A 26,080-nucleotide genomic window follows, 5' to 3' on the forward strand; every position below is an offset into this window, starting at 1 on the left:
CCGTGCCCACAGTCCTATTGCTAATAACAGGTTCGCAACAGCTTGTGTCGACATGTCAGGGCTCACAATCCCTCTGCGCTGTGGTAGCTGTACGATTTGCCGTTGCTGTCCTTGCTATACGACGAACCTGGCGGGCGTCTGTGCTGCGTGGACAGCTAGAATCTTGTGTATGGGTGTCAGAATGTTCTCGTGACAACTGATACCAGCATAGTTGCACAACTGATGCAGCACGTCCAACTTATGTGGTAATTCTCCGATTGGACCATCCAGCTGCTCAGAAGGCCACAATTTGCCCTTTTCAGACTCGCTCAGTTAGCTGTAAGAAGCACAAATGCGTCTCCTTGGCATGTTTGCCTGCTTGCTTCACACGACCGCAGTATACTGATCCTTCAGGCTGTGAACATTCCCAATTGAACGGTAGACACAGATGGCGCTCTGGTAGCTACACCACTACGCTATCTGTTGTGGCGGACAACGTTGAATCCGTTATCAGTACATCTACTATTCCTCCCCCCCCCCCCCCCCTCCTCAGGCGGCATATGCTGTCATCTGATCAAAATCAACGTTGTCTTTCCAGGTGTTCTAATTTCCTTTTCCGACAATGTACATTTATCAGGTTGTAAGGATGATTTGCCACGTAACTTTTGTCAAGGCATTAGATTAAAAGGTATTATATTTGGTCGCATGTTGCAGAACAGGTTAGTCTTTCTGTGGAGGAATAAAATGTCTGGTATATCTCCAGAATAACTGTAGAAATGTTGCACCTACCTGACTCAAGAAATACATGCCTGTATTATCTGTTAACTGGAACCTATGCTCCGAAATTTCCATCGATTCAATGTTGGCAGATGTATTACAGTGCTTACTGACAAAGCTTCAATAATAGAACTGTGAAAGGAATTTTTCATCATCAGGTAATGAATGTAACTGAACTAAATCAACAGAAGAGATTCCTGCAAGTTTCGTGCACAACATACTTAGAAAAGCATTTTCGTGACAGCACAGTCGGAGTGAGAAGATGGACGCGGTGTTGTTCCAGATTTATTGTTTTGCACATACTGTTTAGCAACAGATACAATTGTGTAATCTTCTTTTAGGGCGGGGATGCTATTAGAACTTCTCAAGTTGCATCGAGGAAATCTGGCCTGTTTCCGAGTAATTTTTTTCGATGAAGTAAATCGCATCGTGTTTCCGTTATTTTTTATCTGTGAGAAGTAGGCTAGAGGCTCAGAAGAATGCATGCGTAGTGTTTGGCAGGAAGCTCTCTTCTGCCCGCGGCTGCAGTTAATCTGTTATATTGGCCATCAGAAAGGTATTGACCTACTAAGATGTCACTGTGAGGTTTATTTTGTTTCATTGTTCGCCGTTTGTCGCCCCTCTTTAACTTCTATTTACAAGATCGATGTCATAGGAAAAATTTATGTGAAGTGTGCGTAGAGACATCACGTCCACACTGCAAACAAGGGACGAAAACCCAACAGTTGGGAATATTGTAAATGAGTCAGACGAAACGTATATTGTGACTAAAGAAAAGCATTTCTGCATTTATATAAACAGGACATGAATTAATACACTAAACTGTGTACGAAGCAGTGATTGATAACATATATACACAACTGTAGAATCTGACCAATATTGTTCCCAAAGTATCAGTGTGCTGAATAGGTGATAGATTTAACATATTTGCGACACCTACACCTCAACATCTCAGTCACTTTTACAATGGAGATGTAACTAACTTGCTGGCTTATTCCTTTCACGCGTATCCTTCTCAGCAGCAATCAGGTCTGTACTACTCAAGACTGGCTTACAGCTTACAAAACTAAAGTATGAAACTTTTGTAAAACTGGGTGATGAAATTGAAACAATGAGTTGTAGTCATTCAAGTAATTATTACACCTCTGTTCTCTCACAGTAACTATATAAAAATAGTTATGACTAACGGATATCGCTCATTAATTATGTAGAATAAATTGATGTCAACGTTTAATTAATAAAAGCTCGAAAACTGCACGGTCTCACCTGGTAATCGTAGGAGGGCTTAAGCAGGTACATCGCCATCTCCTGGTGGTACACAGGGCACACGGACCCTGAGATGGGTGGCACAATCCACACCCAGTCAGCTGGACATCCCTTGCGCAGCCGCATTTCGTTCTTGTAGTGCTTCATGAAACTCTCAGAAGCTGTATGATGGTCCACAATCGTCACAGATTTCAACTGTAAGAAGGAGACAATATTTTAGTGGCACATGTAGTCAGGAATATGATATCAGGTACAAAAGAGTTTGTTTTTCTGTATTATTTAGGCCCTTTTTTTTACAAACTACGAGCGACTGAGAAGATGTCTTTGTATGTGCTTAACTAACCAAAAGTTAGCTTCACTTGAGCGATGTTAACAAGATGCGTGCAATATATTCCCAAATCGTTTTGTAAATCACTTGAAATTCCTGAAGAATTGTCACTGGGTCATCGAAAAAAAAAAAAAAAAAAAAAAAGAAAAGAAAATATCTGTGCAGATAAACCAGGACACAACTTTTAACTCTAAGGACGAATCCCAGGACACACAGATTGTTATAGCATCATGATCATGTTGGTGACGCAAAACACAATATGCAGGCTATGGACTAACAAACATTATTGGTGATGGCTTGCATCTGCTCATGCCAGTAACACCTCCCTCTCATCCCCAGCATGGTATTTATCAACACGAGAACATTTTGCACCAGACGGGAATGCTCGCGCTGCAGAGGTTCCAGTACCATTGAGAAGAGTTGCAGTTGATCTCCTACGTATACACCTGCCCCCCTCTTCCACTTCCAAAGAAAGAAAAATCATGATAAGCCGACCTTGCCAAATATAAAATTGTTTTCTTTCTGTATCATCATAAAATGTCTACTGAGCTGCAGGATTTGTGTCTTACCTGAAAGCTGTGCAATACGGCAACATTGACTTCTACTAGCGCCTTATCCTTCCATAACGTAACTGCAGTTCGCGTATCCAAACCCATTCGTGTGGCTACCGTCTGAAACATAAAGTCTTGTGCAGTCTATTATTATGATATTCGTGCATGGATGAAGTGACTTTAAGATAAATCAGAATATGGTTTTATTTTCTCTGGGAAAACGAAAAATTTTTTCGACTGGTCCCAGAAATTTTATCGAACAATAAATATTTGTGAGTAGAAATCGAGACGAGCGAACAGCACGTCTGCAAGTCTGTACATAAAATCAGCTGAAGCATAAATTACAAAAGAAAAAAGTGGTTAAGATAGTGGCGACTGCACCTGAAAGGATGATAACACAAAATGAGAAATTAATGAACCGAAGACCGCGGTATACGAGTGATTGGGGGAACGCCACAATGAAAGTGCTAATGAATAACGTCAAGGATCTTGGCCAGGAAGAAGCAATATAAATGAAATACACGAAACAGGAATATATTTGGAGGAGTACAAAAAAATTTAAGAAACGTATGTGTTCCTGTCTTGTTGTTATTTATAAACATAGCTATCCTGATGTGATTGGTTATGTAACTAGTGCAACCTGGTCTGCTCAGTGCATTCATGCTGAGAAATCACGTTTTTCCTGAGGATATATGTGTGTGCAAAGACATAAATGAGTTTTCTCAGTCGTGTTGTCAAAGAAAGCCTTACCTCAAGCATATTGTATCTGTGAGCATCACAGAGATTGCGACAACCAATTTCCGTGCTCATGTACCAGCCGTTGAAAGGAGCAGCGGTGAATTCGATTCCTCCACAGTCAAACATCATACCCGACACTGCTGGCAGCGCGAACCACTGCAGACCCAGCTCCTCGAACCAGTCATACCTGTCATGTGAATTAAACAACACATTACTACGTTGACGAATAACACGAGAGACAGAAAACAGATTGACAATCCCACCATTCAGAGAGTATGCCTGCAAGGACTACAGCGCTGTTTGAGACTGCTTACGCTGCAGTATGTCCAGGATGTATTTTTACCTTGTTAATCCATCCTTATTTTTCGGAGAAGAGATTAATACTTGCAGTAAAAGATTTTTTCTTATTGTTCCATTTTTCTTTTACCATGGACAGATGCATAACTCAGTTACATTATTCTTGAAACAAAACAGAGGATTGTACCACCTTTCTCTCCTGGCCTATACTTTACTTAGGCTACACCAAACAGGGGCGACTATAGAAGCGAGTTTAGTGCATGAAATTTTGCTGACATTAATAGGCTTGTTTTATTTTTGTCTCAGCTGGAATAAGTACATTCACGCCATCATATTATCATGTGAGAGACACATGTATAGTTTTATGTGTTTCGTCAAATACTGAAAATACAAGTAACACTTTTTCATTGTCGAAAATGTTGCACTTGTTTGTGAATTCCTTTGTACACCATAAACTATACGAAGAACTATTTCTTCGATGTGTTGTTGATATTTAAAATGAGGTGCAAGGCTTCTATTTTGACTTTACGATTTTTCAAACGTCGGTTGACTTCACTTGGTGATGAATGGTCCGTCCTGAAATAATGTTTTCGAAAAAGAAAGTTTGGCGTTTAAGGTAGCGTTGATGACGAGGTCGTAAGAAATGGAGCAGAAGCTGTGATTACGGATGGATGGTAAAGGAAATCTGCTATGTGCTTTCCAAAAGAACCATCCTTCCATTTACATGAAGTGATTGAGGTCGATCTGTCTCTCTCTCTTTCTCTGTTCCTTTCTCTTTCTCTCTCTCTGCCCCTTGCTCTTTCTCTTTCTCTGTCTCTGTCTTCGTAGAGATTATACATAACATTTGAGAAGACTGACGCGAAAGAGAGATTAAAATCTGTTTCTTTTTTCGTATCAGGATGTCAGACGTTTAATGAACCCTCACATTTAAAGTGAAGATGCAATGAACCGACTGGATACTCACGTTGGATGTGAGAGTGGTACCCGCAGGACCAGCTCTGACGGGATGTCAAAGATCTCTGGATCCTCTCCATTTGCAGACAGCACCAGCGGTAGAACGTCGAAGTTCGTGCGTGGACTCTTCCATCCCAGCTTTAGGCACACCTGCCAAAAATTATTTACTGACGGCTCTACCAGCGAGTTGGAGTAGTTTCTCCAGTAAAGTAAAGAGAATCAGAGAACGCGCTAACACATTATGTATGACATGAAGATTCCTAAACAATTTATTCGATCTTCTATTGTGAACGTTTAATAGTTAATCAAATTCATGTTTTCCAACTAATGAAGCAAGCAATGACAAATTACTTTATTGGACTACGTATATCGATCAAATGAATGTGAAAAACCTACTAACCTGAAAACTACTTTTCAGAAATGTAATTGCATTCACTGAAATGGAATGTGTGGGAAGAAAGGTAATACATTCAGTGACAGGAAACGAGAACAATATCCGTTCACAAACAGTGAACTTGCAGTGTAATTTGTGGCAGACCAGTTTCCGAAGCCAATTAAATACAAGCTTTTCGCGAACATTTACCGTAGTCATTTGGGTATTTGAGCACGATTTCAATACTGGGTAAAGTTTTGCTGTCACGGAGTCCTACCTGTCACACCAGAACATTACACCACAGGATTTTCCTTGGGGCATGTGGAAATGGCACCACAAGGGGAAAACAGATTTGGTGGAAGATAGTTACTCACCACGCCATAAAGGTATACGTATGTTGAATAAAATTCATTGAAAGTAAAAGAACGTTATCACAGAAGATGAAATCAGCTAAATACAACGACATGAAGAAACGCAATGAAAAACCTTCAGAAATGCTGACTATACAATGTAATGACAAACTCGATCTTCATTGATTCCATTCAATTCAGCTGATATATGTCTTTATAGAAGGTAAGCTACGATCCTCGAAAAAGTCGTCGGCGTCGTTCGCATTGGTACGTGGTGCTGTTCTTGCAAACGCCATACGAGTATATCTGGCTGTAGGTAATGTTCGTATCACCAGCAATATTGAAAATTTTAGTCCGTCCTGGAGACGTACTCGGATGGCCTAAATGATTCCAGTTCGGCACAAATTTTCGTTTGTCATAACAGATTCGTTAAAATGAAGAAACAGTTATGCAAATACTATACTCAGTAATGGTTTTCTAACTTTGAAACTTTGTGTTGCGATGTAGTTTGCACACGACTCAGAACCTATTATGCTTTATCGTTTAAGGACATTCACGTACAATAATGCTGTTTCCTTCACGACTGAAGAATGATACGTGCAACTTATTGGTAGGGAGTTTTATAAATTAAGATAATAGACTGCCATGACTATAAAAGAAAAGCGACCGAGTATACATCCTTGTAAGGAATGAAACCTGTGTCTATCAGCATCTATTTCTGCTGTCCTTACTGTCAGGAAACTGGTTTATAGTCAGTGAAAAATCAGCTGAGTACCTCTGTGAACTCCACATTGACGGGGTCTCCTGTGACGCTCCCGTCTTCATTCTTGTATCCAGCAAAATTGATCAACTGGCTGTTCCAGACCCTATAGTCATGCTTCCCGTCTGTGCGCTGGGGGAATACAGTTATCGCAGACCTGGAAGAGAAGGAAAATATTGCTCAGCCACATCCGACAACATGAACTGCCTGTTGCTAACAGTTTTGAGTGAACCAACTCCAAATAAGAGCAACATAGAAGACTCTCCCTTTCGAATAGTTACTCAGACTTTTTCTATTAATATAGAGTGGCTTACTATATATGATAATTTTTTTTTCGTTTCTGAGTATTTGAAATCAATACATTTGAAACGTGTAGAGTTACGAGGGGGGACCGTTCCACCATTTATGAACCCTCCGTCACTCGCCTGTCAAATTGGTGATGTTCCGACAGCCCAGTCTCTGTCTGCTCGGACTTGGGTCATGTGAACTGAAATATCTTTACTGTTTATTAATTGCTCCTACTCCCGTACTTTCTTCCTGGAGAGACTTGTTCCCAATAAAACCACCAGGCATATACAATACACAAATAAATGAGGTACCGTATTTTAGTATAAATCTTTTACTTTATCAGTTCAGCGAAACAGAGATGTAGATTTAGTCAGTGAAAGTAGTGTATGGGTCCCAAGAAGTTGTATTATACAAAAAAAAAAAAAATAAATAAAAAAAAACCAAGCTGATGTATCGGTATTAAAGAATTGCTGGACTATTTTATTTCTTAATTTGTGGTTTCGGCGTCTTTTCGACATTGTGAGGAACTGAGAAATAGAAGATTTAATAATGTGGTTATTATATGCCACTGGTGATTTGTACGATAATCCACTTTTATCACAATCCTGATTCTACAATAGTATACAGGGATATGATATATACTCACTTTATATTCCCGTTGTTTGTGCTAAATTCTATGTGCTTGCAGAGTGCTTCAAACATTCCCTTGGCTGTCGTCACGTGTCGGCAGTCGAAAACCTAACGATAAGTAAGAGATTAACAATCAACATCGACATAATTTCTACAAAGTATCATAAAATTGTCGAAAATAATCACAATTGTTAAAATATGTAGACTATTATTTCCAAGAGAGGAGATTTCCGTGTTGGAATTTGAACCTTAAATCGAGAAAGGTGTTTCTACTACTCAACATCTGGAGAGCAACATTACACAAAAGTAAAATGTGAAAGGTGAATAGCTGTTCAGATACAATGCGAAATTGAGAGGTATACAAAAAGGAAAAGTAGCGACTGCAGAAAAAGACTGGAATACGCTTCATAGATAATTGACGACATTGGGTTTAGTAAGTATGCATAAATGAATGGAATGACTTTGTGGAGGGGATGACTGAATCAATCTAGCTGAATAACTATAACATTGTAAAAATTAAATAAATGCTGCTACGCGGGTGAGAAGTTTCACGACACGTGTATATGGCTCTAATACTTATCAGCCGCATCTGTGTACTCCCGCTAACACGCAATAACATGTAAAGTGCAAGATATAAACTCCCGACAGTCCCGACGATTTTAGAACTACTCGTGTGTAGACTTCTCACCTGTAAGTTTGCCCACTGTATGCGACCAATACAGCGCACTGAGTTTCTCCAGGCGAGCTTGGCTCCGTACGCCAGCTCATCACTCGTCAGCCGGTAAGTCCCTGTAGCTGCCACCTCGTGCTGCACTTTCTCCAAACGAGTCCTGTACTCCTGACTGTCTGCCCTAAAACAGCATTAATGAAAATGAGAGTTAGTACGATTTTTCATCCGAAAGTTAGTATAAAGCTATTCACAAGACATTCCCGTTGCATTTTGCGATGTATCTGAAACGTAGGAGGAACTGTAATATGTAATACATAAAAAAATAAAATAAAAAAATACGTCGTGTTGTCAGTGTTAGCCTTCGCTTTTCCTGATATTTGTTTTCTGAACATTCATGTGTTATGAATCGTTTGTACTCCGCGGCCGTAACTTACTTAGTCTGTTTGCTTGGCGGCTTCTACGAGTGTCCCGTGGTCACCTCATAAACCGCGAGTATTTACTACGACTGCAAATCACTGTTGTTTGTATCAAACATATATCACTTGTTGTCATACAGACCGTCGTAAAGTTCCAGTCGTAAAGTTCCAGACAATGAGGAAGCAATAAATCAAGGACACCTCTCCTGCTTATGTATGGAACTAGCGTGTCCTTCAGTTGGGCGAATTTGAGCTAATCAGTGGGATACTTCTCAAGCACCGTGATTTCTCGACTTAATTATTTCTTTGAGAGATAAGTGAAGTGAGTATACAAAGAAGACCGTGATGTCAGAACTGTCTGGTTTATAGTCTTGAAGAGGAAGTAAGTCTATAGTTTAACATTCAATTTAAACAGAACATATTCGACACTTACAACTAGATCTGCTGGGAAATGAAACAAGCGGTGGTTGTCTGTTGAAAGAACAGCAACGTTCGCGACGTAGGGTGATTAGACAAAATGACGTATGAGAAACGTACGCTACACAAAAGCGATTTCAGTGTCTTAAATACACCATTACATTCCTAGTTTTGTTCAACCCATCAACGAGGATTTAATGCTTTATTTACGAATGTCCTACTTCGGGAAGCGGCTGCAGAATTCCACAATCTCGAATGACTGTTCTCCCAAATGCGCTGTCGCACTTGCCCACATGGTCACCGTCATGTACACTGCCCTTTTCGTTGAAGGCGTGTGGACGACTTATGAAATTTGCCTTCGCAAGTAGCTCAGCATCTGTTTGCTTATGACGCTAAATTTAAATCTGCGCTACGACGTTCCTGTTTGAGAAAAAATTCATCGCTGAACCATACTGGCAGCTTGCGAAGGAAGGCATCAAAGCCGTCTTTTTAAGTCGATACTGTTTGTATACTATTAGCGATTGTGAAGTGCCAGTAGTCCTCTATGAAAGCCATGACCTACGGGGTATTTTGAAGTCTTTGCGACAAACGTCTAGGGCTAATAGATCACGTCGTTAGAGACAAAGTGTTCGCTGGTGTTTACTGGCGATGCTAGCCGTCGTTTAAGACTGGTTATGCCCCTGAGAAGCTACAGAACGGTGGCAATCTGTGGCGTTAGTATCCAATATGTATTGCCTATCATCCAGTATTTCACTCCGCGTAGAAGGTCGTAGGCTTCTAAAATACCATTCTCCGCTTAGAGACACTCATTGTTATGGTGTTCTATCACTCCGTTTACTGTTGTAAGTAACGTGCTATGCTGTACACATGGTTTGTGGACCGACCTAGGCAGGTAAAATCTCATCGTCTCAGGGCCGGCGAATATTAAAGGATGTATAGAGTCGCTGGGAAGCATTAGCTAACATTTTTAATCTAAAAAAACTTGTTCCCCATAATGTTATCTATCATCTATTAATGTTCGTCGCAAAGACCTTGAAACACCCCCTACACTTGAGTCGAACATACTCTGTCAACAAAACTCCTACCGACAAACATTTGCCGGGGTTGGAAACTTTTTCCTTCTAATTACCCTTTCACACATGGTGGAAGTGTAAAGAACCTAGACTAGTAAAACTATAAATAAACTCCTGATCAAACGTGACTGGTGACTGTGACGGCCGGCGGGTGTGGCCGTGCGGTTAACGGCGCTTCAGTCTGGAACCGCGGGACCGCTACGGTCGCAGGTTCGAATCCTGCCTCGGGCATGGATGTGTGTGACGTCCTTAGGTTAGTTAGGTTTAATTAGTTCTAAGTTCTAGGCGACTGATGACCTCAGAAGTTAAGTCACATAGTGCTCAGAGCCATTTTGACTGTGACGTGTCACGAAAACAAGTGTACATTAGGCAGTTGTAATATATGGTAAGATAAGTGAAGAAATGGAGGACAGCACACGCTACCGAGTAGAACAGAACCTAGCGTAGATGCAGGGTCACGTCATCTGAGGGCGAGAGGCTGAGGTACACGCCCTAGGATAGCGAGTAGCGGGAGGCGGGGCGGTGGCTGTCCAGGAGCGACGGGCCCTCTGTCTTTCTGAGGTTGTCCCTCCAGGACAGCATCACTTGTAGCATTATATAGATCGAAACTCTTTCCTGTCTTCTTAATACATAAATTATTAATTTTAATAATTTGCGTTTGCTAATTAGTTATATGTTTACAACTACATAGGCTGCAACTTTGTTAAAATGCTAAAGAAACCAAGTAAGCTCCGTTTTATATTCATGTACAGTTTAATACTGTGAAACCACGACCTGTCATAGTCACTAGGTAGCAGCTCAAAGGTAAATAGCAAAAAATAACATAAAAATAATAAATACCCTTGTTGAATATTAAATAGCAAATGCTGTCGTAGAAACTAAACTCATGGAGAATTTATTTCGACTAAAGTTAACTACTGTAGTTTCCTATCTTTGCTGTGTTTGTCATGGTGGGGTGGGATCTTGGAAGCTGTCCAAGAAATAACATCCTCATCATGTGTTCGCTGTAAAACTGTTATGCACTATTTTTTTATGGAGACCTCAGAATAAAAAACCGCAGAAAAATTGTACCCCATGGCCACCGAACTCTTCGGCGTTTCAGCTACTTCTGCCCATGAAAGTTCTCTGTTCTCGGAAGTGTATTTCATTCCTTCAGGTTCTCGAGCACAGAGCCTATGGACAGGAGTGCTGCTTGCGTGTGACAGGTTGAGAATTTATATTAGACGGAAGTGCGTCCGGATGGCCGAGGAAATTAAGGAAACGGTTCTAGAGAAGAGGAGCACCCGGGTTCGAGTCCCATTCCGACACAAATTTTCATCCCGCATCGTTGATTTATTTTAATGCCTGCAGACGGCAAAATGTCTTGTCTTCTCTTAATCATGTCATATGCGTCAGCTGCAACGGATCAACGTATAAATAAAGTCATTTCGAAATTTTAGTGCATGTTACTTTATCAGTTGAGCTGAAAATGAGACTAATATATGAATATGAGGGCAATAACTCAGTACTCATTTCCAGCATAAATTCTTGCTGTTTTAGATCTTAATTTTTTTTGTAGAGAATGACTGGAAAAGAATAAAACTCGCTTTTATTATATTCGTAAGTATCGAGGTTCTTCGAAAAGGACATGCTCCCTTGTAGGGTGTTTTTCAGAAATCTTCAATGGTTTCCAATAAATTTTAGTCTAGTACTTACGGAGACAAACGAAGAGAGATTATCTTCGATTCAGCTTGCACTCTCGTAGTACAGTTTAATCACGTTAGAACAGAAATCTAATTAAAATCCAGGGACATTTAGTTTAACAGCAAGAACAGTTGCTGATCCAGTAATGGAGATGCACAGATAGTTTTAACTGCGGGGAAGAATGTGTTGGAACATTTGTAGAACAGTGGCTTTCGGTTGGATGTCTCAATATCCTTACCTTTCTGGTTGGGATGTTCTTTTCGATCCGTTTGATTTACAAGTATTTCCAACTAAAAAAGACATCCTTATGTAGCAATATCTGTGAATTTACATCTGACTTGACACTATTACTTACCAGTTAACCTGGTATTTCCATCCGTCTGTTAATGGACCATCATACGTGTAGGTTTCACTATGTGCAGTAAATTCCAGCGGTAGCGTTCTCGCTTCCCACGCCCGGGTTCCCGGGTTCGATTCCCGGCGGGGTCAGGGATTTTCTCTGCCTCGTGATGGCTGGGTGTTGTGTGCTGTCCTTAGGTTAGTTAGGTTTAAGTAGTTCTAAGTTCTAGGGGACTGATGACCATAGATGTTAAGTCCCATAGTGCTCAGAGCCATTTGAACCATTTTTTTAGTAAATTCCAGTAACAGAGGGCTGCAGTATTTTCACGACCAATATCCCAAAAACTACTAAATACTAATTACAAAACTAAATCACACGCCAGTATGTTCAAAAAACTCTTCGCGATGTGCTGCTGATTGTTGTGACTGCGTCATAAATACTAGTTTTTTCATAGGTCTAATTTCGCTGTAATTCAAAATTGCTTCTTGTCTTGCAGATCAATGACACGATACATTTGTTTTTCAGTCATTTCTTTGTTCCTCATCGTTCCAAATGGTTTTCAGTTTATCTGCAGTTAAAATCTGTCAGTGGTAATTTCGTCGACCTAGGCTGGTAATCAGTCGGCACGATCCTGTTTCTATGTTCCATAGAAGCATACAGTCAACTTAAGATCGAGGATAAAGCAAACGTATGGCACCGTGTCGTGGAAGCCGTCGGACATTAGCCGCCAGGAGAAATGATCATTTCTTGACTGAAAGTAATGTTTCACTGGTGAAGCTATCCAAGAAGGAGACAGAATTCTTTTTCTGTGCTGTTGCCTTTGCAATTATGTTACTACATTCTACAAATCACGCGCAGACGCATAGAAATTGTGATTGAGAAAAAATCAATCGTATTAGTGGAACAAATGTAACGTAATTCGCTGTGTCGCTTACGGTTTTACGATTATGGTCAGGTTTTATTATGAGTCATAAATCCATTCTCTGCTTCTTTGTTATCTTTCCGACATTGCCGTTGTAGCAACAGTGCAGAGTTCTTGAAAAACGGTATATACATGCAGTAAACCTACGTACATATGTAAGTACATACGTCTGTATCCCGCGTCGTTGCACCAAATACATTAGTCCATCTTCTTCTCTTGAACTTCTTTCCCGTTTCTATTCCTAACCAATGCACGTTCCTCTTCTTTCTACGTGGGACCTGATCAAGTCTCTATGTCTGGTTCCAGGTCTTCCTCAGGATCTTCTCGGGGTAACCACGTGGCTGTTAACTGCAAGAAATTACTTTTTAAACGAATCTTTATTAGATGTTCGAGTCGTTAGCCTAAAAAGCGTCGTATCTTTGTCTTAAAGGGATGCGGAGTAGATCGTAGACAGTTTTGTCACCAGAGATGTCCCATAGATCCAGTCATTCTGAAGTACACGATTCTGGCCTTAATAGGAAATATTCCAGTCCTTCATGTATAAACATTTGATCTGAATAAAAGACAAGATACTCAGATAAATCCCCTTTTTATAATTTTTAATGATAATGTAAAGCTCTCGTCAGACGTGATAAAGGAAGTTCCCTGTCATCGCAGGTGGACTTTTACTCGTTAATACTGACGGGTTTCGGTTACGATTGTGTTCGAAATTACGGCCAGAGGAGTATCATGTGTCTTGACGTCAGGAGTTGCGTTAGACTCACATGAGTCGTTAATTGTGAGTGCACACTTAATCGAAAGAGCTTATATAATAATTTCTGCTTCGCAGATCTGTGTCGTTTTACATTTGCTACAGTCCGCTCTCGCCCGACCAATATTTTTCTCGATTTATTAGCAGTAAATGTATCCCTAAAAGCCGTACGTCGTTGATTTCTTGTAGACGGATCAAAAGCAAAGGTTGACTGTTAATACATGCAGGGCTGTTCTCCGTGGTATAACGTGCCTTTATTGTCTCGTAATCGCAAAGCCTGCTTGGAACACTTACGTGTTACCGCCGTAGTTTCATCTGATGGATGACTATATCGCGGCTAATCGTGAAAGTTCGATAGCCATAAATTACTTGCTGCCATTTTAACTCGTAACGAATTGTTACAGACCTGCGTAAGAAGTACGTCTGAGAAATTCTTTCACGAGAAAGTGGCTCCCTTGAAGCAATGTAGACGTCGTAATGTCTGGTGGGTGCTTGTCGCAATTCCTTCCCCTCCCTCTGTGGTTCTTATCGAAACAGTTATTGAGGGACTGGGTTTCCACCCCCGTCCGTCATCCATAATTTAGGCTCTACGTGAATCATTTAATACGAATTCTGCGATCATTTCTTCAACAAGGCTACGGCTGATTCTCTTCTATCATCCATTCTAGTTGAAGTAGTGGCCTGAGTCCAATGGTCTCGTTATCGACAAGACGTCTACCTCCAATCCTCTTTGTGTCCATCCCCTTTTCATGCATTCTGATTTACATCGAGGGAATTTCTACCAATACATAGCGTTATATGAGATCTGAAAATGTTTCGCAACTTATATTGAATCATCAACATCCAGTATCGACCAAGACTGGCTCATTGAGGGAAAGGAAAGCCTGATCCAAGAGGAACATTCAGAATTTCTGAGCCTTTTGCAATGTGACGAACTTGACCCTGTCGATTATTCTGACTTAGAATTAAGGCTGAAGGTACTTTAGAACAAAAATCTCGGTTGTCAAATGGGTTAATAAGCAAGAAAGCTGTTCGATATGGACACTCTTAAGTTCTCCTCTTTATAACTCTGTAAGGACCGGAGTATTTCTCTAAAGAAGTCCAATCTGGATTTTTGAGAAGACTCAAACTCCAGTGACAAAACTGCTAGTTAACAGGAAGACATGGGGGAAATAAGATGAAAGATCTGTTTCCCCCTTTGCTTGTCTTTTCTTTCATAAAACTCTCTGTCTGAAAGAACAGACACCACACATTCATATAATTTGATAGGCCTAGCTGGGCAATGAATCCACCTCTTAACAGTGCGGATGCACAAATACGTCCGACCTCCTATAAGAATCGTGGAAGAGCGAACATGGAGGAAATGGACAGGAGCTGCAGGTAGGTGGAGATCGATGGGAATATGGATCGACCGTGAGGCGAGTCGAGATAGTCCGTGCAATTGAGATAACACTGTGTCCCGGATGGCGCAATGGTTAACGCACCTGGCTAGTAAGCAGGAGATCCCCGGTTCGAATCCCTGTCCAGTACACATTTTCATCCGTCGCCGCCGATTCCGCGTTAAGTCCCAGTGCAGCTGACAGCAGTGATCCCTCCCCTCCCCTTTCTATTCCTTTTTTCATCGCTCCACCTTCTCTTATAAGTGTTTATTAACCATGAAGATACCGAATGAAGGTAGGATGCTGGTGGCGACCAAATTTGCTGCTAACAGCGCCGTCGTCGATAGCGGACGAACCTAATTATCTCGCCCCTCTGCTGCCATTTTCCTCCCTTGACCTAAAGAATAGCACAGTTTGGATCTTCTTTTTATTACAATGCAAACTGTTCTCCAGTGATACGCAATGAAACAAAGTTATAAGGGCCGACATAAAATTTAAGCAGCAGTCTTTCTGAGCGACCACTGAATCTTAGTAGGACTTTCCAACTCCATTATCTGAGTTTGAAATAACAGATTTTAATACACGGATACTCACTGTTAATCGGTAATTTAACTGCAATGAAATATACCTGGGCGTCTTAGTCTGTGTCAACACTTGACTCTGTTTAAAAATTAACAAGTGGTGCGCAAGTGAAGACTGATGTAGTTTGGAAAAATTTGGTGGTTTATGTGTTTTGCTATGACCAAACATTTCGAATAGGTGTTGCCATGAATAATTCTGTGCTTGCTGGACACAGTTTGGAAGTACCAAATGCAAGTCTTAACCATGTGCAGCCTTACCGGCGCATCGACGAGTAGTACTGCTCGAGGAAATCGTTGGCATGTTTGAGTACATCCTGTCTCGTCCTCAGCGCTTTCGCGTCTCCTCCCGGTAGAGCCACAACACTGCCAAGACACGCTTTCTGTCCACACTGAGACGACTGAAACAGAATATACGAAAAGAAATCTGTATTTTAGCTTCGTCAAATATTTCAGACAGTACTATACAGTATAATAAAATACTTATGCAGAACTTTATAATAAATATGGATTGTCTAGCACTACAGCTGCAGTCGAGTGATAGTCAGGAGGGGTCTTAAGCATTACGAACGACAAGGATTATAGTCACGGTTGCCGCGCTTGATATCAGAAAAAAAGTCCAATTATCAAACGGCGTGCTCGAGACGAAATTTTACGTAGCCTCATTAAATGCGAATCAAATTATTTACGCTCTCATTTTGTGAATATACTCTGCGGTATGAGATTTGGAGCCAGCAGTCGCGTAAGTAAATGTCAGAAAACAACAATGGTCAATTTACGTCCATAGAGAAAAATGAATGTAGATTCGGAAAAAATAAATACCTCCACGAGAATGAAGAGAGTGAAAGATTTCCGCAACTGTCAAGAGGCGTGAATCAATTGTTTGGTCATGTCGTGATGTTGGAGTTCAGTAGACGAGTTGTTAATTACGTTTGCAAGATTAGGAAAGAGAGGGTAGTTCTAAGAAATAAAGAATAGTTGGGTGTAACTAAAGACTCACACATAGAAGGTTACGAAGCGAATTTCGATACAAAATTTATTTTTTTGCGGAAAATTGAAAATACAGAGACGGCTACTGGACAGAAGATAGGAGGGAAAAATTGAAATATTGAAATGTGTTAGAAAACAAGAAAGGAAATAGAAAATGAACAATTAATGCATTAGGTGACTAACTACACGTTGTCCCTAGAGCTCTAAATTCGAGGCAAAGAAGATGGAAAAGAAGAAATCCGTGTTGAAAAGTGAGTGTGTGACATAATTCTGTCCAGTTTTTTCATAGCGATTTTTTCAGTGCCTGACTAATTGAGATATTGCCTGCACATTACCAGGTATCAGTGGTTACTACCTCTCCGAAGCATGGTTTCCAATATTTTTAAAAGAAACTGAAATAATTTAAATAGGGGGCGTTCAGTAATAATGCAACATATTTTTTTCCGCGCCCAGTTTCCGTTGAAAGAATGCGGAATTTGCTGTGGCACTTCATGGAATATTCCCGCTTCAGCTCTCTTCATTCTCATCAAGTTCCGATAGGTGCCGGCGGTATACGTAGCCACAACAGTGACCTCTGTAACGGAGGTGCGTTCCAAGCAGAGAGCTGTCATTGAGTTTCTTTTGGCGGAAAAACAGAGCATCTCAGATATTCATAGGCGCTTGCAGAGTAACTACGGAGACCTGGCAATGAACAAAACTATGGTGAGTTGTTGGGCTAGGCGTCTGTCATGACCGCTACATGGTCGCACAAACCTGTCAGATCTCCGGCGTGCTTGCCGGCCGCACATAGCTGTAACTCCTGCAATGTTGAAATGTGCGGACACACTCATTCGAGGTGACGTAAACGAGCTTCTCCTTCTCCGTGACAACTCAAGGCCTCTCACAAGTCTTCGCATTCGAGAGGAGCTCGCAAAAGTTCATTGGACTGCTCTTCTTCATCCACCCTACAGCCCAGATCTCGCACCCTTCGATTTCCACCTATTTGACCGAATGACGGATGCGCTCCGTGGGAAGCATTAAGTGGATGATTGGGAGGTTATTGATGGAGCACGACTCTTTTGGCTTCGACGTCGACCAGTAGAGTGGTACCATGCGCACATGCAGGCTCTCCAAATAAGGTCATCACAGTGAACGGGGTTTTGTAGCAAAAAGAGTAAATAAAACCAACCTGCTTTCAGAAAAAGTTGTGTTGCATTACTTACTAAACGCCCCCCCCCCCCCCCCCCTGTAATTCAGCCGTACCATCTGTAGGTAGTCTAAATACTTACTGCATCTGAAACTAAAAGTAGGCACACCTAATTTTATGGATAATACGGTGTTGTAATATATCTTCTCGTGTAGCTTAATGTGCAGCGCGCTATCTTGTCACACGAGAAACTGAACGACCCGTGTCGAATCCTCGCGGCGTATTAACGAGCGCAGGTTGGTGCACTGGACAGCGTTAGTGTGCTTATTAGACAATCTCCCACTGTCGTTTAGACAAAAGTTGGGCTGGTTCCCACATTCCCCCTCAGAGAATACGAAATACACAAATAGTTAAAATACGATCACACACAGAGCAAAATTCACGGCATTCACAGACAAATGATGCGGACGACGGCACTCCCTTAGATTACCTTGATGACTGTGGCGTCAGAAAGAATATCCACAAATTTAAATAACTGGGTAAAATGTGTCATATCCTAAAAAAAGCAGACACCAAACTATACGGGATGAACGCTATGGTTCAAATGGCTCTGAGCACTATGGGACTTAACCTCTGAGGTCATCAGTTCCCTAGAACTTAGAACTACTTAAACCTAACTAACCTAAGGACATCACCCACACTCATGCCCGAGGCAGGATTCGAACCTGCTACCGTAGCGGTGGCGCGGCTCCAGACTGTAGCGGCTAGAATCGCTCGGTCACTCAGGCCGGCTGAACGCTATGGGAAACAAAGAAGACACGTTGTTGTACTATGTAATGAGGCTATTTGAGTCGTAGACTGAATTCTAGCAGGAAATGGATGTTAAACCTGAACAGGTATTTGAATTCTAGGCTAACAGCGAATGTGACGTTGGCACAAATCTGTGGCCTCGGAAGAAGTAATATGGAGTATCTCGGCAAAATACAACTTGTATGCTTCTTTGTTGAAGTAATTACATCTTCTACATCAACATCTATACTCCGCAAGCGGCCGTGCGGTGTGCGGCTGAGGGCTCTTTGTGTGCCACTGTCACTTCCTCCCTTTCCTGATCCAGTCGCGAATGGTTCCCGGTAAGCCACTGTGTGGGTAGAATCTCTCCAATTTTGTCTTCGTGGTCTTTTCGCAAGACATACGTAGGAGGAAGCAATATAATTGTTGACTCTTCTGGGAATGTCCGCTCTTGGAACTTCAACAACAAAGCCTCTGCTGGAGCGTCTTTCACTGGAGTTGGTTGATCATTTCTGTGGCGCATTCGCGCTTACTAAATGAACCTATACCGAAACTCGCCGCTTGGATCTTCTCTGTTACCTCTGTCAGTTCTGTCTGCTACGGGTCCCACAATGACGAGCAGTATTCAAGTATTGGTCGAATGAGTGTTTTGTAAGGTACTTCCTTTGTAGGCATACAACTTTACCTGGGAATTCTTCCATTGACTCTGTCTGGCACCTGGCTTACTCGCGATTAAATTCATGTGGTCGTTCCACTTTAAATCGCTCTGTGCGCATACTTCTAGGTATTTTATGGACGTATCCGCTTCTAGTGACTGTTCAGTAATCCTGTAATCACACAAAGGGTCTGTCTGTGTATTCGCAACACGTTACATCTGTTTATGTTGAGGGTCAGTTTCCACTCGCTGCACCAAGAATCAATCCTCTGTAGCACTTTCTGCATTTCGCTACAGTTTTCCAACGTCGCGACTTCTCTGTATATAATAGCATCATCCACGAAAAGCTTCCTGGAACTCCCAACGTCATCTACTAGATCAGTTTTATTTACTATGAAAAGTAATAATCCTATAACACTTCCGTGGGGCACGCTCGAAGTTACTTTTACATATCTGCGTTCAAAATGACATACTTTGTTCTGTTTGCTAAAAGCTTTTCAGTCTAGTCATGCTGTTGGCCTGATATTCCGTATGTGCGTATTTTGTTCATTGGGCTGCATTGCGGAGCTGTATCGAATGCCATGTGCAATGGCACCTGTATCCACTGCTTTCTGGATCTTGTGGACGAACAGAGCGAGGTGGGTTTCCCGGGATCGTTGTTATCGCAACCCATGATGGTTTTTACAGAGAAGATTTTCGGCCTCCAGAAACATAATATTCGACCATAAAACATGTTCCATAATGCTACTACTGGCCGACGTCAGAGATATAGGCGTACAGTATTGTGCTTCTGTTCGATGACCCTGCTTGGAACTTGTAAACGAGGATGATGTGTGCTTCTTTCCAAACATCAGGAACACACGGTCGTCCAAAGATCTAAGATACACTGCTACTAGAAGAGCAGGACACACACATATATATTTCTAACTAGTTATATTAAACAAACGTATCTTCGAAGATAAACAGGCTTTGTGCCCACTTAAAAAAAAACCATATCGATAACCGTCAGCGTCATCTTTGCAAGTCATATATTTACACTTAACTTTCTTTTTAGGTACTAAGGTAATTCAATGCGGCATAGCTTAAAACGATTTTCCATCACCTTACGCTCAGTTTAAATCGTGTAAGTGCTGTGTTAGAAATATTAAACCTCTCGTTGAACAGGAAAGTGACTAAATGCAATCTCATTACTCGATCTGATGTAATTTCATTCGGATTTTGTCGTAGAATTAAGGTATGGATTGTCAATGAATCTACATCTACATCCACATACACATTTCGCAAGCCAATGTGCGGTGAGTGGCGGACGGTCCCTTGTACCACTATTAGTGATTACCTTTCATGTTCCACTCGCAAACAGAGCGAGGGTAAAACTAATGTTTGTATGCGTCCATACGAGTCCTAATTTCTCTTTCCCCACGCGAAATGTACGCTGACGGCGGTAGAAATGTTATGCAGTCAGCTTCAAATGCCGGTTCTCTAAATTTTCTGAATAGTGTTCCTCGAAAAGAATCCCTCCGGGGATTCCCACTTGAGTTCACTAAGCATCTCCGTAGTATTACGTGTTGATGGAACCTAACAGTAAGAAAATTAGCAGACCGCCTCTGAATTACTTCGATATCTTCCTTTAATGCGACTTGGTGGGAGTCGCAAAGGCTCCAACAGCACTGAAGAATGAGTTACACTAGTGTTCTACATGCGGTCTCCTTTATCGATGAACCACACTTCCGTAAAATTCTCCCAGTAAACCGAAGTAGACCTTTCGTCTTTCCTATTACGATCGTTACTTTCTCGTTCCACTTCATGTGGCTTTAGCCGCAGATTGCTGCTCACCCTGTCCGTCAGATCATTTATGTATATAGAGAACAACAGCGTTCCTATCTCACTTTCCTGTGACATTCCTGACGATACGCTTGTCTCTGATGAACACTCTTCGTCGATGATAACGCGCCGTTGATAACGACGTACTGAGTTCTATTACTTAAGACGTGTCCTACCCGCTCACACATCTGGGAACCTATTCCGTATGCTCGTACCTTCGTTAACGTAAGGACATCACACACATCCATGCCCGAGGCAGGATTCGAACCTGCAACCGTAGCGGTCGCGCGGTTCCAGACTATAGCGCCCGTACCATAGCGCTGATTTGCAGATAGTAGTTTTTACGGCTCAAGGAAGTTAACTGTATTGGAACGGAGAGTGTGTTGAAGAATTCTTAAGCAAACCCATGTTAAGGATATTGATCTGTAATTTTGCGGTATAATTCTCTTTTATCTTTCCTTTAAACAGTAGTCATCTGCACTTTGTTCCAGTTTTTGGGACTTCGCGCTGGACGAGAGATTCGCGATAAACGCAAGGTAAGTAAGAAACCAGTGCTGTAGAGTACTCTTTGTAAACCCGAAATAGGATGTCATCCTGATCTGGCGCCGTATTTACGCACGGTATGCCCAACTCTTAGATCTTGAAATACAGATGTAATTGCAATTTTCTGTTCTCGAAATAGGACAGTCATTGAACATAAATGTAGTTTCAAACTTGCAAAAATTGAGTCGGGGAAACTAAACATCTGTTGTAGCATACGAGGAGGAAGACAAGAGACTTCAGTGTATCGCGCGAAGGATGACCCAACAAAAATGACTGGCTGGTTCAAATGGCTCTGAGCACTATGCGACTTAACTTCTGAGGTCATCAGTCGCCTAGAACTTAGAACTAATTAAACCTAACTAACCTAAGAACATCACACACATCCATGCCCGAGGCAGGATTCGAACCTGCGACCGTAACGGTCGCTCGGCTCCAGACTGCAGCGCCTAGAACCGCACGGCCACTCCGGCCGGCACAAACATGATTATTCTGGCCTCCATCAATAACAGAATGCTCTTTAGAGGAGTTGAGACCTCTTACCTGATAGTAGTTTATTGCTCCGACTACTATCGGAGAGAGCGCCGGCCGCGGTGGTCTAGCGGTTCAGGCGCTCAGTCCGGAACCGCGCGACTACTACGGTCGCAGGTTCGAATCCTGCCTCGGGCATGGATGTGTGTGATGGCCTTACGTTAGTTAGGTTTAATTAGTTCTAAGTTCTAGGGGACTGATGACCACAGATGTTAAGTCCCATAGTGCTCAGAGCCATACTATCGGAGAGACGGCAGCTTGCCTTGCAGACCTCTGGAACCATATGTCAGGGTTATGTCAACAATTGTTTCCAAAACGAGAACGAGGGTTGGTGGGTAAAGCGAAAACGAGTTGTAATAGTAGTGAGCGATTGTTGTTGCTAGGAGCATAGGGCGCTTGACCTTAGCAGAGGGCGATGGGCAGTGGGAGGCAGGACGGATTCGGCAGAGAGATGCTCGTAAGACTCGGCCGAAGCGCTCCCATCTCGTTGGCGGCCGCCTCGTGCCGAGGAATCCCAAACATGGAGCGGCCGCTGGAAGTGGCGGGGAGCGCTGGGGCCCGCCGAAGCCTCGGAGGCGCGTGCAGTCGGCTCTCCGCTGCCGCCCCGGGAGACTTGTAACACCGGCGGTCGCTCTCAGCTGTTTCATTTACTGGACACAGTGGAGCTGCAGTCTGTCCTGTGGGTCTGAACGAAGTACAGAAGGTGTTGTGTGGAAACTGGAGATAACACTCCAGCCGACTGGCTCCTGTAGGGTTCTCTTAAGGGGTTCCTATGACGCATCATTATGTCAGGAAAATAGGCAAAGAGGTTTCTCTCAATCAAGGCAAAGTAACGGTAGAGGAATACAGTATGCTGTGCTGTCGAGTGCAGTTAAGTTGGGGCCATTTTGGACTCCACAGTTACTGCTCGTGTGATAATGAAAGTGTTGATGGGAGGATGTGTTTCCAGAGTGGAAATTCCACTTTGGAGCAGAGTGTGAGCGATGTAGAGACTTCCTGGCAGTTAATGAACCTCCCGGGAACTGGAACGGGTCTGTAACAGCTTCATCTACGAAAGGAAAGGCCGTAAGTTCTAGTCTGGGTCCGCTACACAGTTTTAATTTGCAACAGGAAACATGCGAGTCAGAGATATCACACGTCACACCAACCAGAGCGTTTTTATGCCGTGTTATTTCGAACAATTTGTTACTAGATTCATTAGCAGAAAGTACAGGGTGTAAATTTCCAAATAGATGAGTGAAAACACACCATTGACCTCGTCAGATACCTGAAGACGAATACTAGCTGTATTAATGTTACCATCCTGATTTACCAGTTCGGAGAAACAGCGGGATTCAGTGCGTGTACCTGTGCTCGCAACATTCACCTGTACGGGAATTAGGACGGCTCGAACTGCCAGTTAGCATGCAACCTGCCATTAATGTGGACCAGTGCTTTATGGCTGTTCTTCATGACTGAGTCGCACATTATTGCGAAACTGAAATAAAAATGATGGTTGTTTTGAAGTAAAGAAAAAATTTCTTTCGAAGAGAGAGTTTACGGCGTTCACATGTACTCATTCCATTCTATACTTTGCTATTCGAGTACACGTCTCGACTAAAAGGCAACCACAGCAACAACAAATCTACATGAATAATCTATTCATCCTCTGTAGCTGATCAGTTAGCGCAAAGCTATTTATGTTATTCTGAATTTGTACATAGTATTTGCGTTTTATATGGCACGCAGGAATACTCTCATCTCTTTCGTTCCTGTGACTTTTTGGTAACGTCCTCGTTCTGCAGTCGTCACATAGAGCATAGAGCCTCTTTCCGATCAGTAAGCCGACCTTCTGTGTTGGAGGATATGTCATTGTTCTAGATGATTTATGATTTCTGCAAATCTTTTACGTGAATGTTGTTTAAATAACGCCATGGTTGGTTTCATTACCATATTTTTCGAATCGGATTACACGTTCTATCTGTTAAAAATCTCTGAAAGGTTAAGGTTTGTGGCGCAAATCTTTGGACTGTCGGCCGAACTACATTTTGGGCGCAGCCATTGTATTCGCTGCGGCGCTAGGTCAGGTACAGGGACAGGGGAGGGGACTGGGGCTCCCGCACTGGCCCGGCCGCCTGTTATCTACTCGAAAGATTCTCGGTAGTTATTTCGCCAGCAGGCTTAATGGACCTGGGGCCCTTCTAGAGGGACTGGAACGCGAAAAAATCGTCGATATCGTCCAGGATCGAAACCTGGACTATCAGTGCAGGTGCCTAGTGGTCTACCTGCCAGACTACCATCGCCCTCTCGTACGCAAGTCTGAACTTTTGTATGTCTTCCCTACAAATCGCATAGGCGTACGTCACTTTTATCGTAAGAGGGAGTTGGAAGCTATCCAATTTGTTTCGCTTCTTTCGACAAAGTTAGTGAGCGATAGTTTTCTCTTTACCATTCCCACATCCCCTACAAAACCAACAAATAAAAATGGCAAGGCTAAATTGTCGTACCGCATAGTCGCACGGGGTAAGGATTATAGAGAAAAAATTATGGCGTAAGGATCCGTGACGCACATCGAGTGCATAACGTTTACTGTCTAGCTCTAAGTGTACCTCTAAACTTTTTGTTCCAGGTAGCGAGCAGCAGAAAGCGTGATTACAATTATTGTGTAATTATCTTTAATAATTCCAAAATATATGAAAGTTGTTGTGGATGTTGAAGTTCTTGACAAAGTAATTAACGTCAAAATTAGTATTGCCCCTTATTCTTCAACCAGAAAGAAACCATATTTTAAGATTTTGCAGCGGTTTCAACAGAAGTCGCGTACTACATGTACTTGGTACATATCTATGAGAAATAATATTTTCAGCTCTTAAAGGTAAACCACCACGCATGAATTACGTGCTTTGCATTTCAAATGCACTACCACAATGCTATTACTGGCAATGTTTTCTTATAAAAATTCTGTAATAAATTATTCAACTATAAGTCTTTCGTGTATCGCTTACGGCCTAGCTCAATTAATCTAATATATGAAGGACAGTGTACGGGAACCAGTGAAGCGTTTTTTACGGCGCCAAGTGATATTAGACGTTAAGGTAAGAGTAAGGGAGTCTTCCTGGCAAGTTTAAAAAAGTGTATGCCGGACTGGGTATCGAATTCTGGTCTTTGGGAGAAAAGATAAGCCAGGTGCCATTCTTCTATCAGTATCTAGGCTGTGGATCCTGCTATACGCGTTCTCCCAGTGTTGCTAGCTCAGCACGATATACAGGAGACTCACTGTGGAGCTAGTGAAGCAGGATAGAGATCCTCAAGACACGAAACATTCATTAGGTCCGGGAGCGGACTTAGATGGTAGATCGATAACCGGGAAACGCAGATATCTTTGTTCGAGACTTCCGCAGGCCCGCAGATTCTTCTTGTCAGGTGAATATCATTTCTGTGCTTTGGAACGTATTTCATTCGTGATAATTATAGAAGTCTTCAACTGTTCAGGATGAAACGATAATTTCATGGCAGCGAGTTCTGACAACTGTAATGACTGCGATGTCGCATTTTTTTGATAGGCGTTGTTCGATGTAATCTTCCTTATGCTATATCAATTAACAGCCACTAATTGATGTGTGCTACGGGAAGCGTTGTATTTCTTGTGTTGTAGATCGACATTTAGAAGTGGCACAGAAAGATAATAAGCCTGTATGCCTGCACGAATGAACGATGCTTATTACTCAACTAAGTGAAATGGGCTCTCGAACGTGGCGCGAAGTAAACTGGTCGCGTAACTACGTACAGCAACTTTGTAGTTTTAAGTACTGAGCATTGCCTTGGACTGCCACCTTGGAAAGTGATCACGTGAAATGTCTTTGCGTGATCAAATTTATTGATGGTCAGCAGGAGGAACAAGTGACAGTATTTTCGGAAATAAACTAAGGACTTTACTTGGAAATTCAGACCGTCCATACTGTGGACACCGTGAAAGAAGCAGCCATCATACAGACGGAATTGGAATTCGATTGTCTACTCAAGAGAAGAAAAAGCAGAATGCTGTCATTGACAGTATGGATAAAGGTGCAGCAACATACCAAATTTTGCGGTATTGTACAGTAAACAAACAATAAAGTACTTGCGCAAA

The 26,080-nt window shown here is 42.1% G+C and overlaps 1 protein-coding gene across 1 annotated transcript in view; it reads right to left on the reverse strand.

The window, feature by feature from the left end:
• The window catches only part of LOC124795583 (nitric oxide synthase, salivary gland-like), a gene marked incomplete at its 5' end in the record, with an annotated part of 162,318 nt that extends 145,384 nt beyond the window's left edge, over positions 1-16,934 (reverse strand). The window contains 9 exons of the mRNA XM_047259655.1: positions 2,023-2,217; positions 2,920-3,021; positions 3,652-3,826; positions 4,901-5,040; positions 6,389-6,530; positions 7,308-7,399; positions 7,980-8,142; positions 15,782-15,925; positions 16,912-16,934. Of these exons, the coding sequence (XP_047115611.1) occupies positions 2,023-2,217; positions 2,920-3,021; positions 3,652-3,826; positions 4,901-5,040; positions 6,389-6,530; positions 7,308-7,399; positions 7,980-8,142; positions 15,782-15,925; positions 16,912-16,934 (1,176 nt within the window). The remainder of the gene's footprint in view (positions 1-2,022; positions 2,218-2,919; positions 3,022-3,651; positions 3,827-4,900; positions 5,041-6,388; positions 6,531-7,307; positions 7,400-7,979; positions 8,143-15,781; positions 15,926-16,911) is intronic.
• Between the last annotated feature and the right edge of the window lie 9,146 nt (positions 16,935-26,080).

This window comes from Schistocerca piceifrons, chromosome 4 (assembly GCF_021461385.2).
Source record: "Schistocerca piceifrons isolate TAMUIC-IGC-003096 chromosome 4, iqSchPice1.1, whole genome shotgun sequence".
Taxonomy (NCBI): Eukaryota; Metazoa; Arthropoda; class Insecta; order Orthoptera; family Acrididae; genus Schistocerca; species Schistocerca piceifrons.